Source organism: Cherax quadricarinatus, chromosome 33 (genome assembly GCF_038502225.1).
Source record: "Cherax quadricarinatus isolate ZL_2023a chromosome 33, ASM3850222v1, whole genome shotgun sequence".
In the NCBI taxonomy this organism is placed as follows: Eukaryota; Metazoa; Arthropoda; class Malacostraca; order Decapoda; family Parastacidae; genus Cherax; species Cherax quadricarinatus.
Window position 1 is genome coordinate 20,934,378 of NC_091324.1, and position 19,748 is coordinate 20,954,125.

General features: G+C 42.2%; 1 protein-coding gene across 3 annotated transcripts in view; it reads right to left on the reverse strand.

Moving 5' to 3' along the window:
- Positions 1 to 19,748, reverse strand: part of Syt14 (Synaptotagmin 14) — a 136,340-nt gene that overhangs the window by 97,720 nt on the left and 18,872 nt on the right. For 2 of the 3 annotated variants that reach the window (XM_070090898.1, XM_070090897.1), the window contains exon 2: positions 15,477 to 15,574. The exons of the other annotated variant lie outside the window; for it this stretch is intronic. In XM_070090898.1, coding sequence (XP_069946999.1) covers positions 15,477 to 15,549 — 73 coding nt within the window. In that variant the 5' untranslated portion in view covers positions 15,550 to 15,574. The remainder of the gene's footprint in view (positions 1 to 15,476; positions 15,575 to 19,748) is intronic. 3 annotated transcript variants of the gene reach the window in all.

Genomic DNA, 19,748 nt, shown 5'->3' on the forward strand with positions numbered 1-19,748 from the left:
TAGAAAATGACGTAGTGGAGGCAGGAACCATACACAGTTTTAAGACGACGTTTGATAAAGCTCATGGAGCGGGGAGAGAGAGGGCCCAGTAGCAACCGGTGGAGAGGCGGGGCCAGGAGCTAAGACTCGACCCCTACAACCACAAATAGGTGAGTACAAATAGGTGAGTACACACACACACACACACACACACACACACACACTTCAGCCTCTACAGGAGATCAAAATAAACACTGACCTTTGTCTGAGACACAATGTTGCCACATGGAAGACAGCCCCTTGATATGGTGAGACAGTGTTGCCACATGGAAGACAGCCCCTTGATATGGTGAGACAGTGTTGCCACATGGAAGACAGCCCCTTGACATGGTGAGACAGTGTTGCCACATGGAAGACAGCCCCTAATATGGTTTAAGTTTCTTCCCAGGAGAGATTTTTGCTTCTCTTACTTTTATTAATTTGGTAACACTAATGTTACCTGGGTACGGAGAAGAAAGGAGGAGTAGAAGGAGGGGAAGGAGAAGGAAGAGAAGAAGGAGCAGCAGCAGTAAGAGAAAAAGATATAAACGTAAATCTCTGGGCAAAATACACTAACGCTAAAAAACTGAAGTCGATCAACTGAAACATTATTCATTTACAGTACGAAAATTATCAATCTATTTTTTTAAATCAAATTTTCAAATTAATGTCAGTTTAATAACAGTTTGAAGTTTCAAAAATAGCAGGAGACACACACGAAGTGATCGAAACATTATGGGAACGTTTCGCCCGAATGGAATTTCCACCTTACATAGCCTAGCAAAAATTATATAATACATTCCTCCAGGCAGGATACAACAACGCTAAGAGTTTGAAGCCTATCGGAAAAAGCATTTTCAAGTTAGTGACGGAAACCCCCAAAAACATAATTTGGCGAGAGTTTTAATAAATTATATATTTTTCTCATTATGCTCAAATTATATTAGGCAGATTTATTACTGATACAAATTTTCATTCTGGCTATTTGACAGAAAACGGACTTACCTAATAGACCAAACTCACCTGCTCGGCTTATATGACACGATATATATATATATATATATATATATATATATATATATATATATATATATATATATATATATATATATATATATATATATATATATATATATATATATATATATATATATTTTTTTTTTTTTTTTATTTTATTTTATTATCACACTGGCCGATTCCCACCAAGGCAGGGTGGCCCAAAAAAGAAAAACTTTCACCATCATTCACTCCATCACTGTCTTGCCAGAAGGGTGCTTTACACTACAGTTTTTAAACTGCAACATTAACACCCCTCCTTCAGAGTGCAGGCACTGTACTTCCCATCTCCAGGACTCAAGTCCGGCCTGCCGGTTTCCCTGAATCCCTTCATAAATGTTACTTTGCTCACACTCCAACAGCACGTCAAGTATTAAAAACCATTTGTCTCCATTCATTCAAACTTGTCGGTAATAAATACCGACAAGTTGGTTTAGAAAGACACGTAAGCAAACACTATAACATATTTATTAGAAAACGTTTCGGTCCTGGGACCTTGATCAAGGTCCCAGGACCGAAACGTTTTCTAATAAATATATTATAGTGTTTGCTTACGTGTCTTTCTAAACCAACTTGTCGGTATTTATTACCAAGGTTTATACCATATATATATATATATATATATATATATATATATATGTATATATATATATATATATATATATATATATATATATATATATATATATATATATATATATATATATATATGTCGTGCCGAATATGTAAAACTGGTCAATTAGCAAGAACTCATTTAAAATTAAGTCCTTTCTAAAATTTTCTCTTATAAGTTTAAAGATATATATTTTTCGTTAATTTTGATGTAAAAATTTATAATTTTGCACCAAAAGGAACTTAGAAAACTTACCTAACCTTATTATAACAAGAACAATTTATCTTACCCTAACCCAATTAAATATATTTTAGATTTGTTTACAGTAATTAAATACTAAACAAACACAGTGAAATATATTTTTTTCGTTAGGTTCAGAATGATTTTGGCAAAATTATTGCATACACAAATTTTCACTTGTCCTATATGGCAAAATGAGGGTTGCTATTTAAGCCAAGATCACCAAGATCGCCAAGATCGCAAGTTCTGCCTATTCGGCACGACATATATATATATATATATATATATATATATATATATATATATATATATGTCGTGCCGAATAGGCAGAAATTGCAATCTTGGCTTAAATAGCAACGCTCATCTTGCCATATAGGACAAGTGAAAATTTGTGTATGCAATAATTTCGCCAACATCATTCCGGACTTAACGAAAAAAATATATTTGATTTTGTTTGTTTAGTACTAAATTATTATAAACGTATTTAAAATATATTTAGTGGGGTTAGGCTAAAATAAATTGCTCTTGTTATAATAAGGTTAGGTAAGTTTTCTAAGATTCTTTTGGTGCAAATTTAAAAATTTTTGCATTAGCATTAATGAAAAAAATATATCTTGAAACGTATAAGAGAAAATTTCAGAATGAACTTAATTTTAAATGAGTTCTTGCTAATTGACCAGTTTTACATATTCGGCACGACATATATATATATATATATATATATATATATATATATATATATATATATATATATATATATATATATATATATATATATATATATATATATATATATATATATATATATATATATACATATATATATATATACATATATATATATATATATATATATATATATATATATATATATATATATATATATATATATATATATATATATATATATATATATATATATATATATATATATATATGTGTGTGTGTGTGTGTGTGTGTGTGTGTACTCACCTAATTGTGGTTGCAGTGGTCGAGACTCAGCTCCTGGCCCCGCCTCTTCACTGATCGCTACTGGATCCTCTCTCTCTCTGCTTCCTGAGCTTTGTCATACCTCTTCTTAAAACTATGTATGGTTCCTGCCTCCACTACTTCACTTGCTAGGCTATTCCACTTGCTGACAACTCTATGACTGAAGAAATACTTCCTAACGTCCCTGTGACTCGTCTGAGTCTTCAGCTTCCAGTTGTGACCCCTTGTCCCTGTGTCCCCTCTCTGGAACATCCTATCTCTGTCCACCTTGTCTATTCCCCGCAGTATCTTGTATGTCGTTATCATGTCTCCCCTGACCCTTCTGTCCTCCAGTGTCGTCAGTCCGATTTCCCTTAACCTTTCCTCGTATGACATTCCCTTGAGCTCTGGGACTAGCCTTGTTGCAAACCTTTGTACTTTCTCTAACTTCTTGACGTGCTTGACCAGGTGTGGGTTCCAGACTGGTGCTGCATACTCCAGTATGGGCCTAACATACACAGTGTACAGTGTCTTGAACGATTCCTTATTAAGGTATCGGAACGCTATTCTCAGGTTTGCCAGGCGCCCGTATGCTGCAGCGGTTATTTGGTTGATGTGTGCCTCCGGTGATGTGCTCGGTGTTATGGTCACCCCAAGGTCTTTCTCCCTGAGTGAGGTCTGTAGTCTTTGTCCACCTAGCCTATACTCTGTCTGCGGTCTTCTTTGCCCCTCCCCAATCTTCATGACTTTGCATTTGGCTGGATTGAATTCGAGAAGCCAGTTACTGGACCACATGTCCAGCCTGTCCAGGTCTCTTTGCAGTCCTGCCTCATCCTCGTCCGATTTAATTCTTCTCATCAACTTCACGTCATCTGCGAACAGGGACACTTCAGAGTCTATTCCTTCCATCATGTCGTTCACATATATCAAAAATAACACTGGTCCTAGAACTGACCCCTGTGGGACCCCGCTCGTAACAGGCGCCCACTGTGATACCTCTTCATGTACCATGGCTCGTTGCTGCCTCCCTGTCAGGTATTCCCTTATCCATTGCAGTGCCCTCCCTTTTACGTGCGCCTGATCCTCCAGCTTCTGCACTAATCTCTTGTGGGGAACTGTGTCAAAGGCCTTCCTGCAGTCTAGGAAAACGCAATCTACCCACCCCTCTCTCTCCTGTCTTACTTCTGTTACCTTGTCATAAAACTCCAGGAGGTTTGTGATACAAGATTTGCCTTCCATGAACCCATGCTGGTTTTCATTTATAATCTTGTTCCTTTCCAGGTGTTCGACCACTCTCCTCCTGATAATCTCCTCCATGACTTTGCACACAATACATGTCAGAGACACAGGTCTGTAGTTTAGTGCCTCGTTTATGTTTCCTTTCTTAAATATGGGGACTACATTAGCTGTCTTCCATTTCTCAGGTAGTTGCCCAGTTTCAAGGGATGTGTTGAAGATTGTGGTTAGAGGCACGCACAGCATCTCTGCTCCTTCTCTAAGGACCCATGGGGAGATGTTGTCCGGTCCCATCGCCTTTGAGGTGTCAAGGTCACTTAGGAGCTTCTTCATCTCCTCCTCAGTTGTTCGTATGTCATCCAACACTTGTTGGTATATTCCCTCTTGATGTTCCCTTCTGTGCTGGCTTCCCACAGCCCTTCCTGTCTCTACTGTAAAAAATTCCTTAAATCTCCTGTTCAGCTCCTCACATACCTCCTGATCATTTCTTGTGAGTTCTCCACCTTCTGTCCTTAATCTGATCACCTGGTCTTTGACTGTTGTCTTCCTTCTGATGTGGCTATACAACAGTTTCGGGTCAGTCTTGATTCTCGATGCTATGTCATTTTCATACTGTCGCTGGGCCTCCCTCCTTACCTGTGCGTACTCATTCCTGGCTCTGCGACTGATCTCCCTATTTTCGTGTGTTCTCTGCCTTCTGTACTTTTTCCATTCTCTATTGCACTTCGTTTTGTTTGTGTGTGTGTGTGTGTGTGTACTCGCCTAGTTCTCACCTAGTTGAGGTTGCAGGGGTCGAGTCCAAGCTCCTGGCCCCGCCCCTTCACTGGTCGCTATTAGGTCACTCTCCCTGAACCATGAGCTTTATCGTACCTCTGCTTAAAGCTATGTATGGATCCTGCCTCCACTACATCGCTTCCCAAACTATTCCACTTCCTGACTACTCTGTGGCTGAAGAAATACTTCCTAACATCCCTGTGATTCATCTGTGTCTTCAACTTCCAACTGTGTCCCCTTGTTACTGTGTCCAATCTCTGGAACATCCTGTCTTTGTCCACCTTGTCAATTCCTCTCAGTATTTTGTATGTCGTTATCATGTCCCCCCTATCTCTCCTGTCCTCCAGTGTCGTCAGGTTGATTTCTCTTAACCTCTCCTCGTAGGACATACCTCTTAACTCTGGGACTAGTCTTGTTGCAAACCTTTGCACTTTCTCTAGTTTCTTTACGTGCTTGGCTAGGTGTGGGTTACAAACTGGTGCCGCATACTCCAGTATGGGCCTAACGTACACGGTGTACAGGGTCCTGAACGACTCCTTATTAAGATGTCGGAATGCTGTTCTGAGGTTTGCCAGGCGCCCATATGCTGCAGCAGTTATTTGGTTGATGTGCGCTTCAGATGTGCCTGGTGTTATACTCACCCCAAGATCTTTTTCCTTGAGTGAGGTTTGTAGTCTCTGGCCCCCTAGACTGTACTCCGTCTGCGGTCTTCTTTGCCCTTCCCCAATCTTCATGGCTTTGCACTTGGTGGGATTGAACTCCAGGAGCCAATTGCTGGACCAGGTCTGCAGCATGTCCAGATCCCTTTGTAGTTCTGCCTGGTCTTCGATCGAATGAATTCTTCTCATCAACTTCACGTCATCTGCAAACAGTGACACCTCAGAGTTTATTCCTTCTGTCATGTCGTTCATAAATACCAGAAACAGCACTGGTCCTAGGACTGACCCCTGTGGGACCACGCTGGTCACAGGTGCCCACTCTGACATCTCGCCACGTACCATTACTCGCTGCTGTCTTCCTGACAAATATTCCCTGATCCATTGTAGTGCCTTCCCTGTTATCCCTGCTTGGTCCTCCAGTTTTTGCACTAATCTCTTGTGTGGTACTGTGTCAAACGCCTTCTTGCAGTCCAAGAAAATGCAATCCACCCACCCCTCTCTCTCTTGTCTTACTGCTGTCACCTTGTCATAGAACTCCAGTAGGTTTGTGACACAGGATTTCCCGTCCCTGAAACCATGTTGGCTGCTGTTGATGAGATCATTCCTTTCTAGGTGTTCCACCACTCTTCTCCTGATAATCTTCTCCATGACTTTGCATACTATACATGTCAGTGACACTGGTCTGTAGTTTAGTGCTTCATGTCTGTCTCCTTTTTTAAAGATTGGGACTACATTTGCTGTCTTCCATGCCTCAGGCAATCTCCCTGTTTCGATAGATGTATTGAATATTGTTGTTAGGGGTACACATAGCGCCTCTGCTCCCTCTCTCAGGACCCATGGAGAGATGTTATTTGGCCCCATTGCCTTTGAGGTATCTAGCTCACTCAGAAGCCTCTTCACTTCTTCCTCGGTTGTGTGTACCGTGTCCAGCACCTGGTGATGTGCCACACCTCTCCGTCCCTCTGGAGCCCCTTCTGTCTCCTCTGTGAACACTTCTTTGAATCTCTTGTTGAGTTCCTCACATACTTCACGGTCATTTCTTGTTGTCTCTCCTCCTTCCTTCCTTAGCCTGATTACCTGGTCCTTGACTGTTGTTTTCCTCCTGATGTGGCTGTATAACAGCTTCGGGTCAGATTTGGCTTTCGCTGCTATGTCGTTTTCATATTGTCGTTGGGCCTCCCTTCTTATCTGTGCATATTCGTTTCTGGCTCTACGACTGCTCTCCTTATTCTCCTGGGTCCTTTGCCTTCTGTATTTCTTCCATTCCCTAGCACACTTGGTTTTTGCCTCCTTGCACCTTTGGGTGAACCATGGGCTCATCCTGGCTTTTTCATTATTCCTGTTTCCCTTGGGTACAAACCTCTCTTCAGCCTCCTTGCACATTGTTGCTACATATTCCATCATCTCATTAACTGGCTTCCCTGCCAGTTCTCTGTCCCACTGAACCTCGTTCAGGAAGTTCCTCATTCCCGTGTAGTCCCCTTTCCTGTAATTTGGTTTCATTTGTCCTGGTCTTCCTGCTTCCCACTCCACTTGTAGCTCTACTGTATATTCGAAGCTCAAAACCACATGATCGCTGGCCCCAAGGGGTCTTTCATAAGTGATGTTCTCAATATCTGCACTGCTCAAGGTGAATACTAAGTCCAGTCTTGCTGGCTCATCCTCTCCTCTCTCTCTTGTAGTGTCCCTTACGTGTTGGTACATGAAGTTTTCCATCATCTTAGCCCTCTATGTATCTTGGCCCCCATGTGGCTCCAAGTTCTCCCAGTCGATCTCCTTGTGGTTAAAGTCGCCCATGATCAGGAGCTTTGCCCTGCATGCATGAGCTCTTCTGGCCACTGCAGCCAGTGTGTCAACCATCGCTCTATTGCTCTCGTCATACTCATGCTCTGGTCTCCTGCTGTTCTGTGGTGGGTTATACATCACTACAATTACCACCTTGAGACCTCCAGAGTGAAGCGTTCCCGCTATGTAATCACTTTCTTCTCCACTGTCTCCTCTCTCCAGCTCATCAAAATTCCATCGGTGTTTGATCAGCAGTGCCACTCCTCCACCCCCCCCCCCCTGTTCCTTCTGTCTTTCCTCAGGATCTGGTATCCCGTTGGAAAGATGGCATCTGTTATCATACCTGTAAGCTTGGTTTCTGTGAGCGCTATGATGTCCGGTGATGTCTCTTTGACTCTTTCGTGCCACTCCTCCCACTTGTTTGTTATTCCATCAGCGTTTGTGTACCATACCTTCAGTTTCCTTTCCAATACTGTGGTTTGGGGGGCCTGTGGGGGTGGGAGACCTGGTAGCATACTGTGGGATTCTATGATTGGGGGTTGGGTGGAAGCTGTGGGTATGGATTGTAGTTTGTGTTGGGATGGTGTGATAGGTTGTGGGGTTCTGAGGATAGTTGTGTGTGTGCTTGCCCTTGCTTCTCTGTTCTGCTCTGAATGACCTCTGCTGGTTCCATCCTTGTTTCCTTTCCTATCTCCTTTCGCTTTTTTGTCCTCTCCCTCAGCTGCTGTCTCTCTGTTTGTGTTCTGTCTCTGTCTAGGAGCACCTTGTACTCTTCCGAGTTTTTCAACCTTGGTTTCTCTTGGAGGATCCTGTTCCTCACTGTTTCTGTCCTGAGAATCAGCGTGATCAGTCGGTTTCTCCCCTTCACGTACCCCCCTATTCTCTGAAAATTTACAATCTCGTCCATGTCTTCTCCCCCTATTTCCGTGATGATTTTCCCAATCTCCTTTCTTTCTTCCTGCCGTCTTTCAGTGTGTCTTTTCCTCTCTCTCCCGAAGCCCATGGATAAATACTGATTTTGCCTTTTCCCCCTCACATTGCCTCTTCCTCTGTGACTCTGGTTCCTGTCTGTATATGGTAATTTTCTCCCTTGATTTTTCCAGTGGCTCTTGGTAGCATGGTTGTGCCTCAGCATTCGACTTATCTCCCTCTCTATCTGCACCCAGCTGCTCTTTCCTTTTACTCCCTGACCCTTCTTTGCAGGCTGATATGACCTTTGCATAATTCATATCTCCTTCCTTTCTGTTCATCCTCTCAGCTTCATATGCTGTGTCTTCTCTGGTCACTGCCCGTGAGACTTGCTTCAGCCTGTTTACCTCAAACTCTAGGACCCTTACCCTGTCTACTGCAGTTTCGACTTGTGCCTCCCATTTCTTCGTCTCCTTCTCCAACCTCTTTTCCCATTTCGCAGAGAGCTCTTTCTCCATTTTTTCAGAAAGCTCTCCTAATTTTCTCTCCCATTCTTGCTCCATCCTTCTCCACTGCTCCTCCATCCATTCCTCCCTACCAATACCATTGTCATCTGATCCCTGATTCCTACGAGTCCCAACCATTTTTTTTTTTTTTAGTAAAGGAGAGAGAGAGAGAGAGAGAGAGAGAGAGAGAGAGAGAGAGAGAGAGAGAGGGGAAAGGTAGAAGGAGAGAGAGGGGGAGAGTGAAAAGGAAAAGGGGGAGAGAGTGAGAGAAAGAGAGGAGAGAAGGGAAAGATAGGAGGAGAGAGGGGAGAGAGAAGGGAAAAGAGTGAGAGAGAGAGAGAGAGAGGAAGAGAGAGAAAGAAGAGAGAAGAGAGAGGAAGAGAGAAAAAGAGGAAGAGAGAGAGGAAAAGAGAGAGGAAGAGAGAGGAAGACAGAAAAAGAGAGAGGAAGAGAGAGAAAGGGAGAGAGAGGAAGAGAGAGGAAGAGAGAGAGGAAGGGAGAGAAAGATTTAGAGAGAGAGAGAGGAAGAAACAGAAAGAGTAAGAGAGAGAGAAGAATAGAGAGAGAGAGAGAGAGAGAGGAAGAGAGGAAAAGAGACAAAGAGACAGAGAGAGAAGGAAGGGTTAGAGGGTCAATTCACATAAAGGTGTGAAATCCTGTATATGTGTGTGTGTGTGTGTGTGTGTGTGTGTGTGTGTGTGTGTGTGTGTGTGTGTGTGTTTTGTGTATGTGTGTATGTGTGTGTGTGTGTGCTACAGCTATTGAAGTGCCTAACAGCAGATCCTGTTCTCACCTAGTGTGCATGTATGTGTGTGTGTATGCATGCGTTTATGTAAGCAGTCCTTATTTCCCTCGTATATACTACATATGTTTTGCATATGTACCCTATCTCTTGGTTTCCACTGTACTGTCTTGTGTGCCTAAAATTACGTAAATTCACATAAAGGTGTGAAATCCTGTATATATGTGTGTGTGTTTGTGTGTGTGTTTGTGTGTGTGTGTGTGTGTGTGTGTGTGTGTATGTATGTGTGTGTGTGTGTGTGTATGTGTATGTATATGTGTGTGTGTGTGTATGTGTGTGTGTATGTGTGTGTGTATATATATGTGTGTGTGTGTGTGTGTGTGTGTGTGTGTGTGTGTGTTGTGTGTGTGTATGTGTGTGTGTGTATTTATGTAAGCAGTCCTTATTTCCCTCGTATGTACTACATATGTTTTTCATATGTACCCTATCTCTTGGTCCCCATTGTACTATCTTGTGCCTAAAATTACATTCAATGCTGTATGCTAGGCTTCGCTAGGCTACCTCTCATACTAGGCTATGTATCATTAACTGCTTAACTCTCCTAAACCTCAATAAATTCTATTAAATGCCAGTAAATGCTGCCTATTCTAATTCTGATACCTCGAGGAGAGTGACCCCCAATTTCCAGCTAGAGACTGGTGCTGACCCCATGCAACTCAAACTAGGTGAATATTACTTGTGGCTGGCAGTGGAGTAATGTTGTCGTCCTCCTGGGTCCCAGTATGAAAATGCTTGATGCTTCTCGGTAATTTTTCCACTAACTTCCTGTAGGCACTGTGGTCTCTAGCTCATCTAATTTTTTCACTCACTGTATTTACTGACACATCTATACATATCTCTTATCTCCCTGGTCTTGAGTCGCACTTATTCTTCAAAATACCCCACTGCGTTATTATGGCAACACTATTTAGGCCTGACACAACCGTTCACCCTTCCAACGGCCCCCACTAAACACTTAGTCACTATTTCCTTTGTTTTCTTTTCTGTGATCACTTATATTTCCTTTTTTCGGGGCTTAAGTGATTATATGCACTCTCATGCGTGCACACGCCTATATCCCACACTCTATTCCTTATGGCACAGTCAGAAATTACCACCAAAACACGAGCTCAAACCGCGTGACTCCTCCACGAGTGTGTGTGTGTGTGTGTGTGTGTGTGTGTGTGTGTGTGTGTGTGTGTGTGTGTGTGTGTGTGTGTGTGTGCAAGGAATTCGCAAGAGCAGGCGAAATATACACAAACATTGATCTCTGGCTGAAGGAGACTCGAACCTACGAACCTTGGAACAAGGTACGCAGTGCTTTACCAATATATATATATATATATATATATATATATATATATATATATATATATATATATATATATATATATATATATATATATATATATATCAATAGCAACACTGCGACTAGCCAAGGACTCGAACTCATGTTGTTTTGGCCCGCCTCATGGTGAGCGAAAACCGCATGACACTAACCCACAGGACCACCAAATCCTACAATAATCAAGCATCCAGCAGAGCTAGATGTGTTACCTTGATCCGAGGACATACGGTGGTGTGGGTGCCTCTGAGGTCATTTTATTCTACTCCCTGTTTGGTGTACATATATTATTGTAACCAAGGCTAGTACACCAAACGGTAGGGAAATCACCAATATTCCTGCAATAACTGTCTCTCCTGAGGAAGACATGGAATTCAGCTGATCCTCCGAATAGCAACATAGCCCCCACTCACCCCTGCTTCAGAGTGCTGACACTCTGTACTTCACCAGAACTCAAGTCCAGATAACAGGTTTCCCTCAGTCCCATCGTAAGTGTTATCTTCTTTAGACTCCAATAGCGCCTCAGAATTAACACTCTTACACTTGCCGCCTGGAGATTCGAAGCTACTACTGTTGAAAACCTCTCTTACACCCTCCCTCCCTCCCTCCCTCCCTGTCCTTCCCTCCCTTCCTGTCCCTCCTTCCCTCCCTCCCTGTCCCTCCATCTTTCCACCCTCCACCAGTGTCAGCAATCATAATATTCATTGGGAAGCTGCCACCATCAAACACAAATCACACTGCAGCTACAAATACGAAATCATAGAATCTCCTCTCATAGCTACCACTCTCAATTTTAACATCTCGCAGGGGCAATTCAAACCAGATGTCTTTTCAAAATTCGCCCTCAAGAGGCACATACCAGTGCTCAACCTAACACAGAACGCAGCACAACATTAGGAATCACATAGCGCAAAGGAACTTCCTACCCAAATTTTTAGCTTCACTTCAGGACCTGTCTTTTCACCCACCCACTGCTTGACATGTCCCTCCATTCACATGTACCGTCTGAGGTGCAACCTTCCTTATATATTCTTGTTCTCATTTCACTTATGTATCTGCTGAAGAGGATCCCAAAAGGGGATCGAAATATACAGACCATATAATCTCCTGTGTCTTTATGTGGGTTATTATTGAGCACATCCCCCTAATCATTCTATACTGCTTCAATCTCTCTAAGTACTCAACCACCTCAACAACCCTTCATCTGTACTCTGAATTGTATTTTGTAACTAAACTTCGTCTTCTAATTTGCACAGTTGCAATTCTCAGTATAATATTCATGCCACCCAGAGCACTCACATGTAGCTTCTCCACTGCCTTCAGCCTCCTCCTCAGTGCAACGTTTAAATTCCATGCCTCACAACCATATAAGAGTGTTGGTACCTCAATACTGGTAAATTCCCACCTTTTTGTGCCTTCATTGATAAATTTCTGTATTTTTTCCAAGCAGACGGAAAAGATCAGTTTTTAAAATAAAAATGGTCAAATTAATACCTACACAGACAAATAACCCTCCTACTGAATGATATATCCCCGTGAAGGTAATCCAGTAGAATTATATATCCAATGATGGTATACCTGTGAAATTATATATGATATATTCTGTAAATTCGTGCACCACACGAAGCTATTCTTACAGGATTATATGTCCCGTGAAGGTATATCTACGGAATCATGTATCCGCTTGAAGGTCAACTGGTAGAATCATGAAACCCGTGCAAACATTGAATCGTCTGTAACAGGGGAGAGTACGCTTGCTTGAGCAAGATCAAGGCGACCTGAATCCACATTCCCAGCAGAACCAGAAGTACATAGCAGCAGCTGACGTCATCATCAAGACAGGGACGCTGTGCGCCCACACTGCACATGTAACACAATGAAAACGTCATATTTGCAACGTTCAGAGAGCCATTAATCAGTCTGAAGACTGGCGGCCCTGGATGACGTAGAGATGAGGCTCTTGTGTTTCCTCTTCCATGTGAGAAAATCTGAGAGGTCACTTTAATTGCTAATTTGGGGATTAAAGGATCCTTCACTAGTAGTGTGTAATCGATAGGCTTGAAACTCAATTAGGCAACCATGAAAGACTAACCTGGTGACTACAGCATGTGAGTGAAATAAAAAAAACGCTGCAATAGACAGGAAAAAATTTCTCATGAACGCTGGATAGTGATAAGAGGGGAATGTTGTCAAGGGAAAATGTCAGTGGGAAAGCCACACTTTACTAAATAAATAACTGAACAACTGCTTGTTGATGCAAAAATCCTGTGTAAAAAATATGAAATAAAAATGACTAAAAATGCTTGCAAGAAGATTGTAATTAGCTAGTACCGTATAATGGATATACGAGAAAGTAAACACAGACCTCCTGAAGAATAGTGTTTGTGTGCTGTTTTAATGAGAACGTAAGCCAGAAGAAAGGCCTAGTCTTACACATACACACACGCACACACACACACACACACACACACACACACACACACACACACACACACACACACACACACACACACACACACACACACACACACACACACACACGCGCGCACACACACACACACACACACGTGCCAAACAACACTTACACCTGCCCTGGAATACAGTGAATGCCGCTTAAACCGTAATGTGTAGAACAGCTTAATTATGCGGTGCTGGCACTGTGACCTTGATGACGAGAGTCAACAAGATCAGAGCATGTAAGACTGGGGGAGAGAGTGACAGGGTTATAATGAGGGTGAGGGAGCTAGTGAGAGGAAGAGGAAGAGAGGAGAAGGGAGAGAGGAGAAGGGAGATAGAAAAAGGGTAAGGAAGAGAGTAAAGGAGAGGGTGAAGGAGAAAGAGAAAGCGACAGTAAAAAGAACAAGAAAGGGGTCGAGCAATGGATCAACCCCTGCAACCACAGATAGGTGAGTACACAGTAGCGATCAACGAAGGCGTGGCCAGGAGCGGTGACCACAAATGTGTAAGCACAAAAAGGTGAGAACACACACACACACACACACACACACACACACACACACACACACACACACACACACACACACACACACACACACACACACACACTGATATTGACGTAAAGAGGGAAGAGGCTGCTAAGAGAACTGGATACTTTTATAGCCATGGAAGCTAACAGTACTACAACTCCTTGGGTACTGAAAGAAGGGGCGGAAGAATTTAACGAGTCTATTGGGCCTATATATAACAAGTCACTAGATACAGGACAAATATTAGAGAACTGGGAAATTATCTGGTGTTGTTTAAGGCTTTAATTACATATAGTTAATTCGTTTAAAAGGACACGTGAGCAAACACTAGGACAAATTTATGAGAAAACGTTTCGGTCCTGGGACCTTGATCACTTTAGAAGTGATCAAGGTCCCAGGACCGAAATATTTTCTAATAATGTCCCAATGTTGTCTTAACGTGTATTTCTAAACCAGTTTGTCGGTATTTATTACCAAGGTTTATACCACATACAATAACAACAACAACTAATAATAATAATAATAATAATAATAATAATATAATTTGTTTTCAAAAACAGCGTAGAGGTGATACAATTATTTGTGGAAAGACCATATTATGCACGCAGGGAAGTGCTGGAAAATGCTGGAAATGATAATCAGAAAGAGATTAGTGATGCATCGGGAGAAGAGGCACTGTACTGAAGAACTTCAAGAAGGATTTGGCGATTGGAAGATTTACGAACTTGCCGGAATTCTGTGCCAGAATGAGAGAAATCATGCAAGAGAGACAAAGATGAGTGGGCTGTGTTTCTTGCACTAAAAGAAAGCATCCGAAAAAATTCCCGTTGAAAGATATTGACTCAAGCTCGTAGTTGCAAACGGGGATAGAAGGAAGGACAGGTGCTCAAATAGATCACATGTGCAATATTTGTGTATCTTTACTGTTGAGACGTATCGTTAACGAGTGGCTTTGTCAGTCCACTACAGAGAATAATGCTGGAGACGGTGAAAGATGTGGAGAAGTAGCTTAAGGTTATCAGTCCCTCAGCCTCAATGGTTCTGCTGGAGACTAGTAAAGAAGACAGAGAGTGACGGAAAGGGAGGAACCATGAGGATAGGGTGAGAGCAACCAGTGAGGTTCCCCAAGGATCGGTACTAGGGCCATTACTCTTTTTATTCTACGTAAGTGATTTGGCAGGGGACCTCACTTTCTATGAATCTCTGTTTGCTGACGACTCGCAACTGACGAGAAGAACAAAGAATACCAGAGGAAGGTCACTAGATGCTGCGAGAAGACTTGGATACACTGTCGCAAGTAACCTTATTTTTCTCGTTTACCCACTGCGAATTCGGAGACCACATTATGACCACACTTGCATCCGGAGATTCCTGAGTTAGTGGTTCGATCACACAATTTCTCACAGATTTATAAGATTCCATAAAAACCAATATGCATATTTTAATGCGGCTGCATGTGTCAAAATCGAAATTTCTGCCACAACCTAACAATGCTACAAGATGAATATTCCCAATTGGATAGCACATGCTGAGACACGAAGCTTGTGTTATAATGATATTAATGTGAGAACTAATTTGGTTGAGCCTACCACCCCTACCACTGGTCATAGGCGAGAGTGTGTTACCACTGCTGCCGCTGCTGCCGCCGCTGCCATCCTCCCGCGCTGCCATCCTCTCTCTCTGCTCTGTTATTTACCTATAAGGAAACACACAGAAAACACAATTAGGACTTACTGTGAGAGGGGAGGAGAGAGAGAGAGAGAGAGAGAGAGAGAGAGAGAGAGAGAGAGAGAGAGAGAGAGAGAGAGAAGGGGTGTAGAGAAGTGAAAGTAATGAGGAAGGAGTAAATTAGAGGCAAAGCAGCGTAAGACGAGAGAGGGAGAGAAGCGTGGAAGACGTGAACGAAACATGAGAAAAAAAAAGATCTGAGTAAGATGAAGTAAAAATTAACGAAAGAGGTAAGACACGTGAAGGAAATTAATGAGGAAGCAACATATATATGTCGTGCCGAATAGGTAAAACTTGCTATTTTTGGCTTAAATAGCAACGCTCTTCTTGCCGAATAAGACAAACGAAAATTTGTTTATGCAATAATTTCGCAAAAATCATTCTGAACCTAACGAAAAAATATTTCATTGTGTTTATTATTAAATTATTATAAACATATTTTTTTAAATATATTTAGTTGGATTAGGCTAAATTAAATTGCGCTTGTTATAATAAGGTTAGGTAAGTTTTCTAAGGTTTTTTTGGTACAAAATTATTAATTTTTACATTAACATAAATGAAAAAAGCATATCTTTAAACGTATAAGAAAAAATTTTAGAACGGACTTAATTTTAAATGAGTTCTTGCTAATTGACAAATTTTACGTATTCGGCAATATATATATATATATATATATATATATATATATATATATATATATATATATATATATATATATATATATATATATATATATATCACATATATATATATATATATATATATATATATATATATATATATATATATATATATATATATATATATATATATATATATATATATATATATATATATATATATACAGGTGAAAAATAAAAGAGGAACAATACATATGAATTAAAAATATACAAATTAATCAGACTTTTTAATATATGAAAAATACATTCTGGGAAATTACAAAAAATCGCTAAAAATGAGCAATGAGAAAATGAAACGAACATTACCGAAAAACTGATGTAGCGAATGAGATGAATGACGGAATGGAGGATGCTATGAATGACGTCATGAATGACGGAATGGAGGATGCTATGAATGACGTCATGAATGACGTCATGAATGGCGGAATGGAGGATGCTATGAATGACGGAATGGAGGATGCTATGAATGACGCCATGAATGACGCCATGAATGGCGGAATGGAGGATGCTATGAATGACGGAATGGAGGATGCTATGAATGACGCCATGAATGACGCCATGAATGGCGGAATGGAGGATGCTATGAATGACGGAATGGAGGATGCTATGAATGACGGAATGAATAATGCATTGATTGAGATAAATAACGGAATGAATGGCTGCAGAAATAAAGTCTCTCGTAATAGACAGAAGATAAGCGATAGACAGTGGTGAGTTGAGATTAGAGACCTCAATGTAGGTGCTACGGTTCTGACGGCAGGTGGTGGTAGAACCTACCGAAGGTGGTGGTAGAACCTACCGAAGGTGGTGGTAGAACCTACTGCAGGTGGTGGTAGAGCCTACTGCAGGTGGTGGTATAACCTACCGAAGGTGGTGGTAGAACCTACCGAAGGTGGTGGTAGAACCTACCGAAGGTGGTGGTAGAACCGACCGAAGGTGGTGGTAGAACCGACCGAAGGTGGTGGTAGAACCGACCGAAGGTGGTGGTAGAACCTACTACAGGTGGTGGTAGAACCTACTACAGGTGGTGGTAGAACCTACTACAGGTGGTGGTAGAACCTAATGCAGGTGGTGGTAGAACCTACTCCAGGTGAATGAAGGATCCTAATAAAGGATCATAATGGACGAAGAATCATAATAAAGGATGAAGGATCATAAAGGATGAGGGATCCTAATAAAGGCTGAAGGATCCTAATAAAGGATGAGGGATCCTAATAAAGGCTGAAGGATCCTAATAAAGGATGAGGGATCCTAATAAAGGCTGAAGGATCCTAATAAAGGATGAGGGATCCTAATGAAGGATCATATTGGATGAGGGATCCTAATACAGGATGACGGATCATATTGGATGAGGGATCCTAATAAAGGATGAAGGATCGTAAAAGACGAAGGATCCTAATAAAGGATGAAGGATGTTAATAAAGGACTAAGGATCTTAATAAAGGATGAAGGATGCTAAGGGATGAAGGATCCTAATAAAGGACGAAGGATCATAAATGTAGCATCATAAAAGTCGTAGATCCTAGTAAGGATACTAGAATCCTAATAAGGGAGGAGGATTTTAATGAAAGGGGAATGGATCCTATTGCGGAAGGATAGACCGTTAATGATGGTGAGAGGTTGTGTTAGTGTGATGGAGGATGTAGTGTGATGGAGGATCTGGTGTGATGGAGAATGTAGTGTGATGGAGGATCTGGTGTGATGGAGAATGTAGTGTGATGGAGGATCTGGTGTGATGGAGGATGTAGTGTGATGGAGGATCTGGTGTGATGGAGGATGTAGTGTGATGGAGGATCTGGTGTGATGGAGAATGTAGTGTGATGGAGGATCTGGTGTGATGGAGGATCTGGTGTGATGGAGAATGTAGTGTGATGGAGGATCTGGTGTGATGGAGGATCTGGTGTGATGGAGAATGTAGTGTGATGGAGGATCTGGTGTGATGGAGGATGTAGTGTGATGGAGGATCTGGTGTGATGGAGAATGTAGTGTGATGGAGGATCTGGTGTGATGGAGGATCTGGTGTGATGGAGAATGTAGTGTGATGGAGGATCTGGTGTGATGGAGGATCTGGTGTGATGGAGGATCTGGTGTGATGGAGAATGTAGTGTGATGGAGGATCTGGTGTGATGGAGGATGTAGTGTGATGGAGGATCTGGTGTGATGGAGGATCTGGTGTGATGGAGGATCTGGTGTGATGGAGAATCTTGTGTGATGGAGTATCTGGTGTGATGGAGGATCTGGTGTGATGGAGAATGTAGTGTGATGGAGGATCTGGTGTGATGGAGGATGGAGAGGATCTGGTGTGATGGAGGATCTGGTGTGATGGAGGATGTAGTGTGATGGAGGATCTGGTGTGATGGATGGAGAATGTAGTGTGATGGAGGATCTGGTGTGATGGAGGATCTGGTGTGATGGAGAATGTAGTGTGATGGAGGATCTGGTGTGATGGAGGATCTGGTGTGATGGAGAATGTAGTGTGATGGAGGATCTGGTGTGATGGAGAATGTAGTGTGATGGAGGATCTGGTGTGATGGAGAATGTAGTGTGATGGAGGATCTGGTGTGATGGAGGATGTAGTGTGATGGAGGATCTGGTGTGATGGAGGATCTGGTGTGATGGAGAATGTAGTGTGATGGAGGATCTGGTGTGATGGAGAATGTAGTGTGATGGAGGATCTGGTGTGATGGATGATCTGGTGTGATGGAGAATGTAGTGTGATGGAGGATCTGGTGTGATGGAGAATGTAGTGTGATGGAGGATCTGGTGTGATGTGATGGAGGATCTGGTGTGATGGAGAATGTAGTGTGATGGAGGATCTGGTGTGATGGAGAATGTAGTGTGATGGAGGATCTGGTGTGATGGAGAATGTAGTGTGATGGAGGATCTGGTGTGATGGAGAATGTAGTGTGATGGAGGATCTGGTGTGATGGAGAATGTAGTGTGATGGAGGATCTGGTGTGATGGATGATCTGGTGTGATGGAGAATGTAGTGTGATGGAGGATCTGGTGTGTTGGAGAATGTAGTGTGATGGAGGATCTGGTGTGATGGAGGATCTGGTGTGATGGAGAATGTAGTGTGATGGAGGATCTGGTGTGATGGAGGATGTAGTGTGATGGAGGATCTGGTGTGATGGAGGATCTGGTGTGATGGAGAATGTAGTGTGATGGAGGATCTGGTGTGATGGAGGATCTGGTGTGATGGAGGATCTGGTGTGATGGAGGATCTGGTGTGATGGAGGATCTGGTGTGATGTAGTGTGATGGAGGATCTGGTGTGATGGAGAATGTAGTGTGATGGAGGATCTGGTGTGATGGAGGATGTAGTGTGAATGAGGATCTGGTGTGATGGAGGATCTGGTGTGATAGTGTGATGGAGGATCTGGTGTGATGGAGAATGTAGTGTGATGGAGGATCTGGTGTGATGGAGGATGTTGTGTGATGGAGGATCTGGTGTGATGGAGGA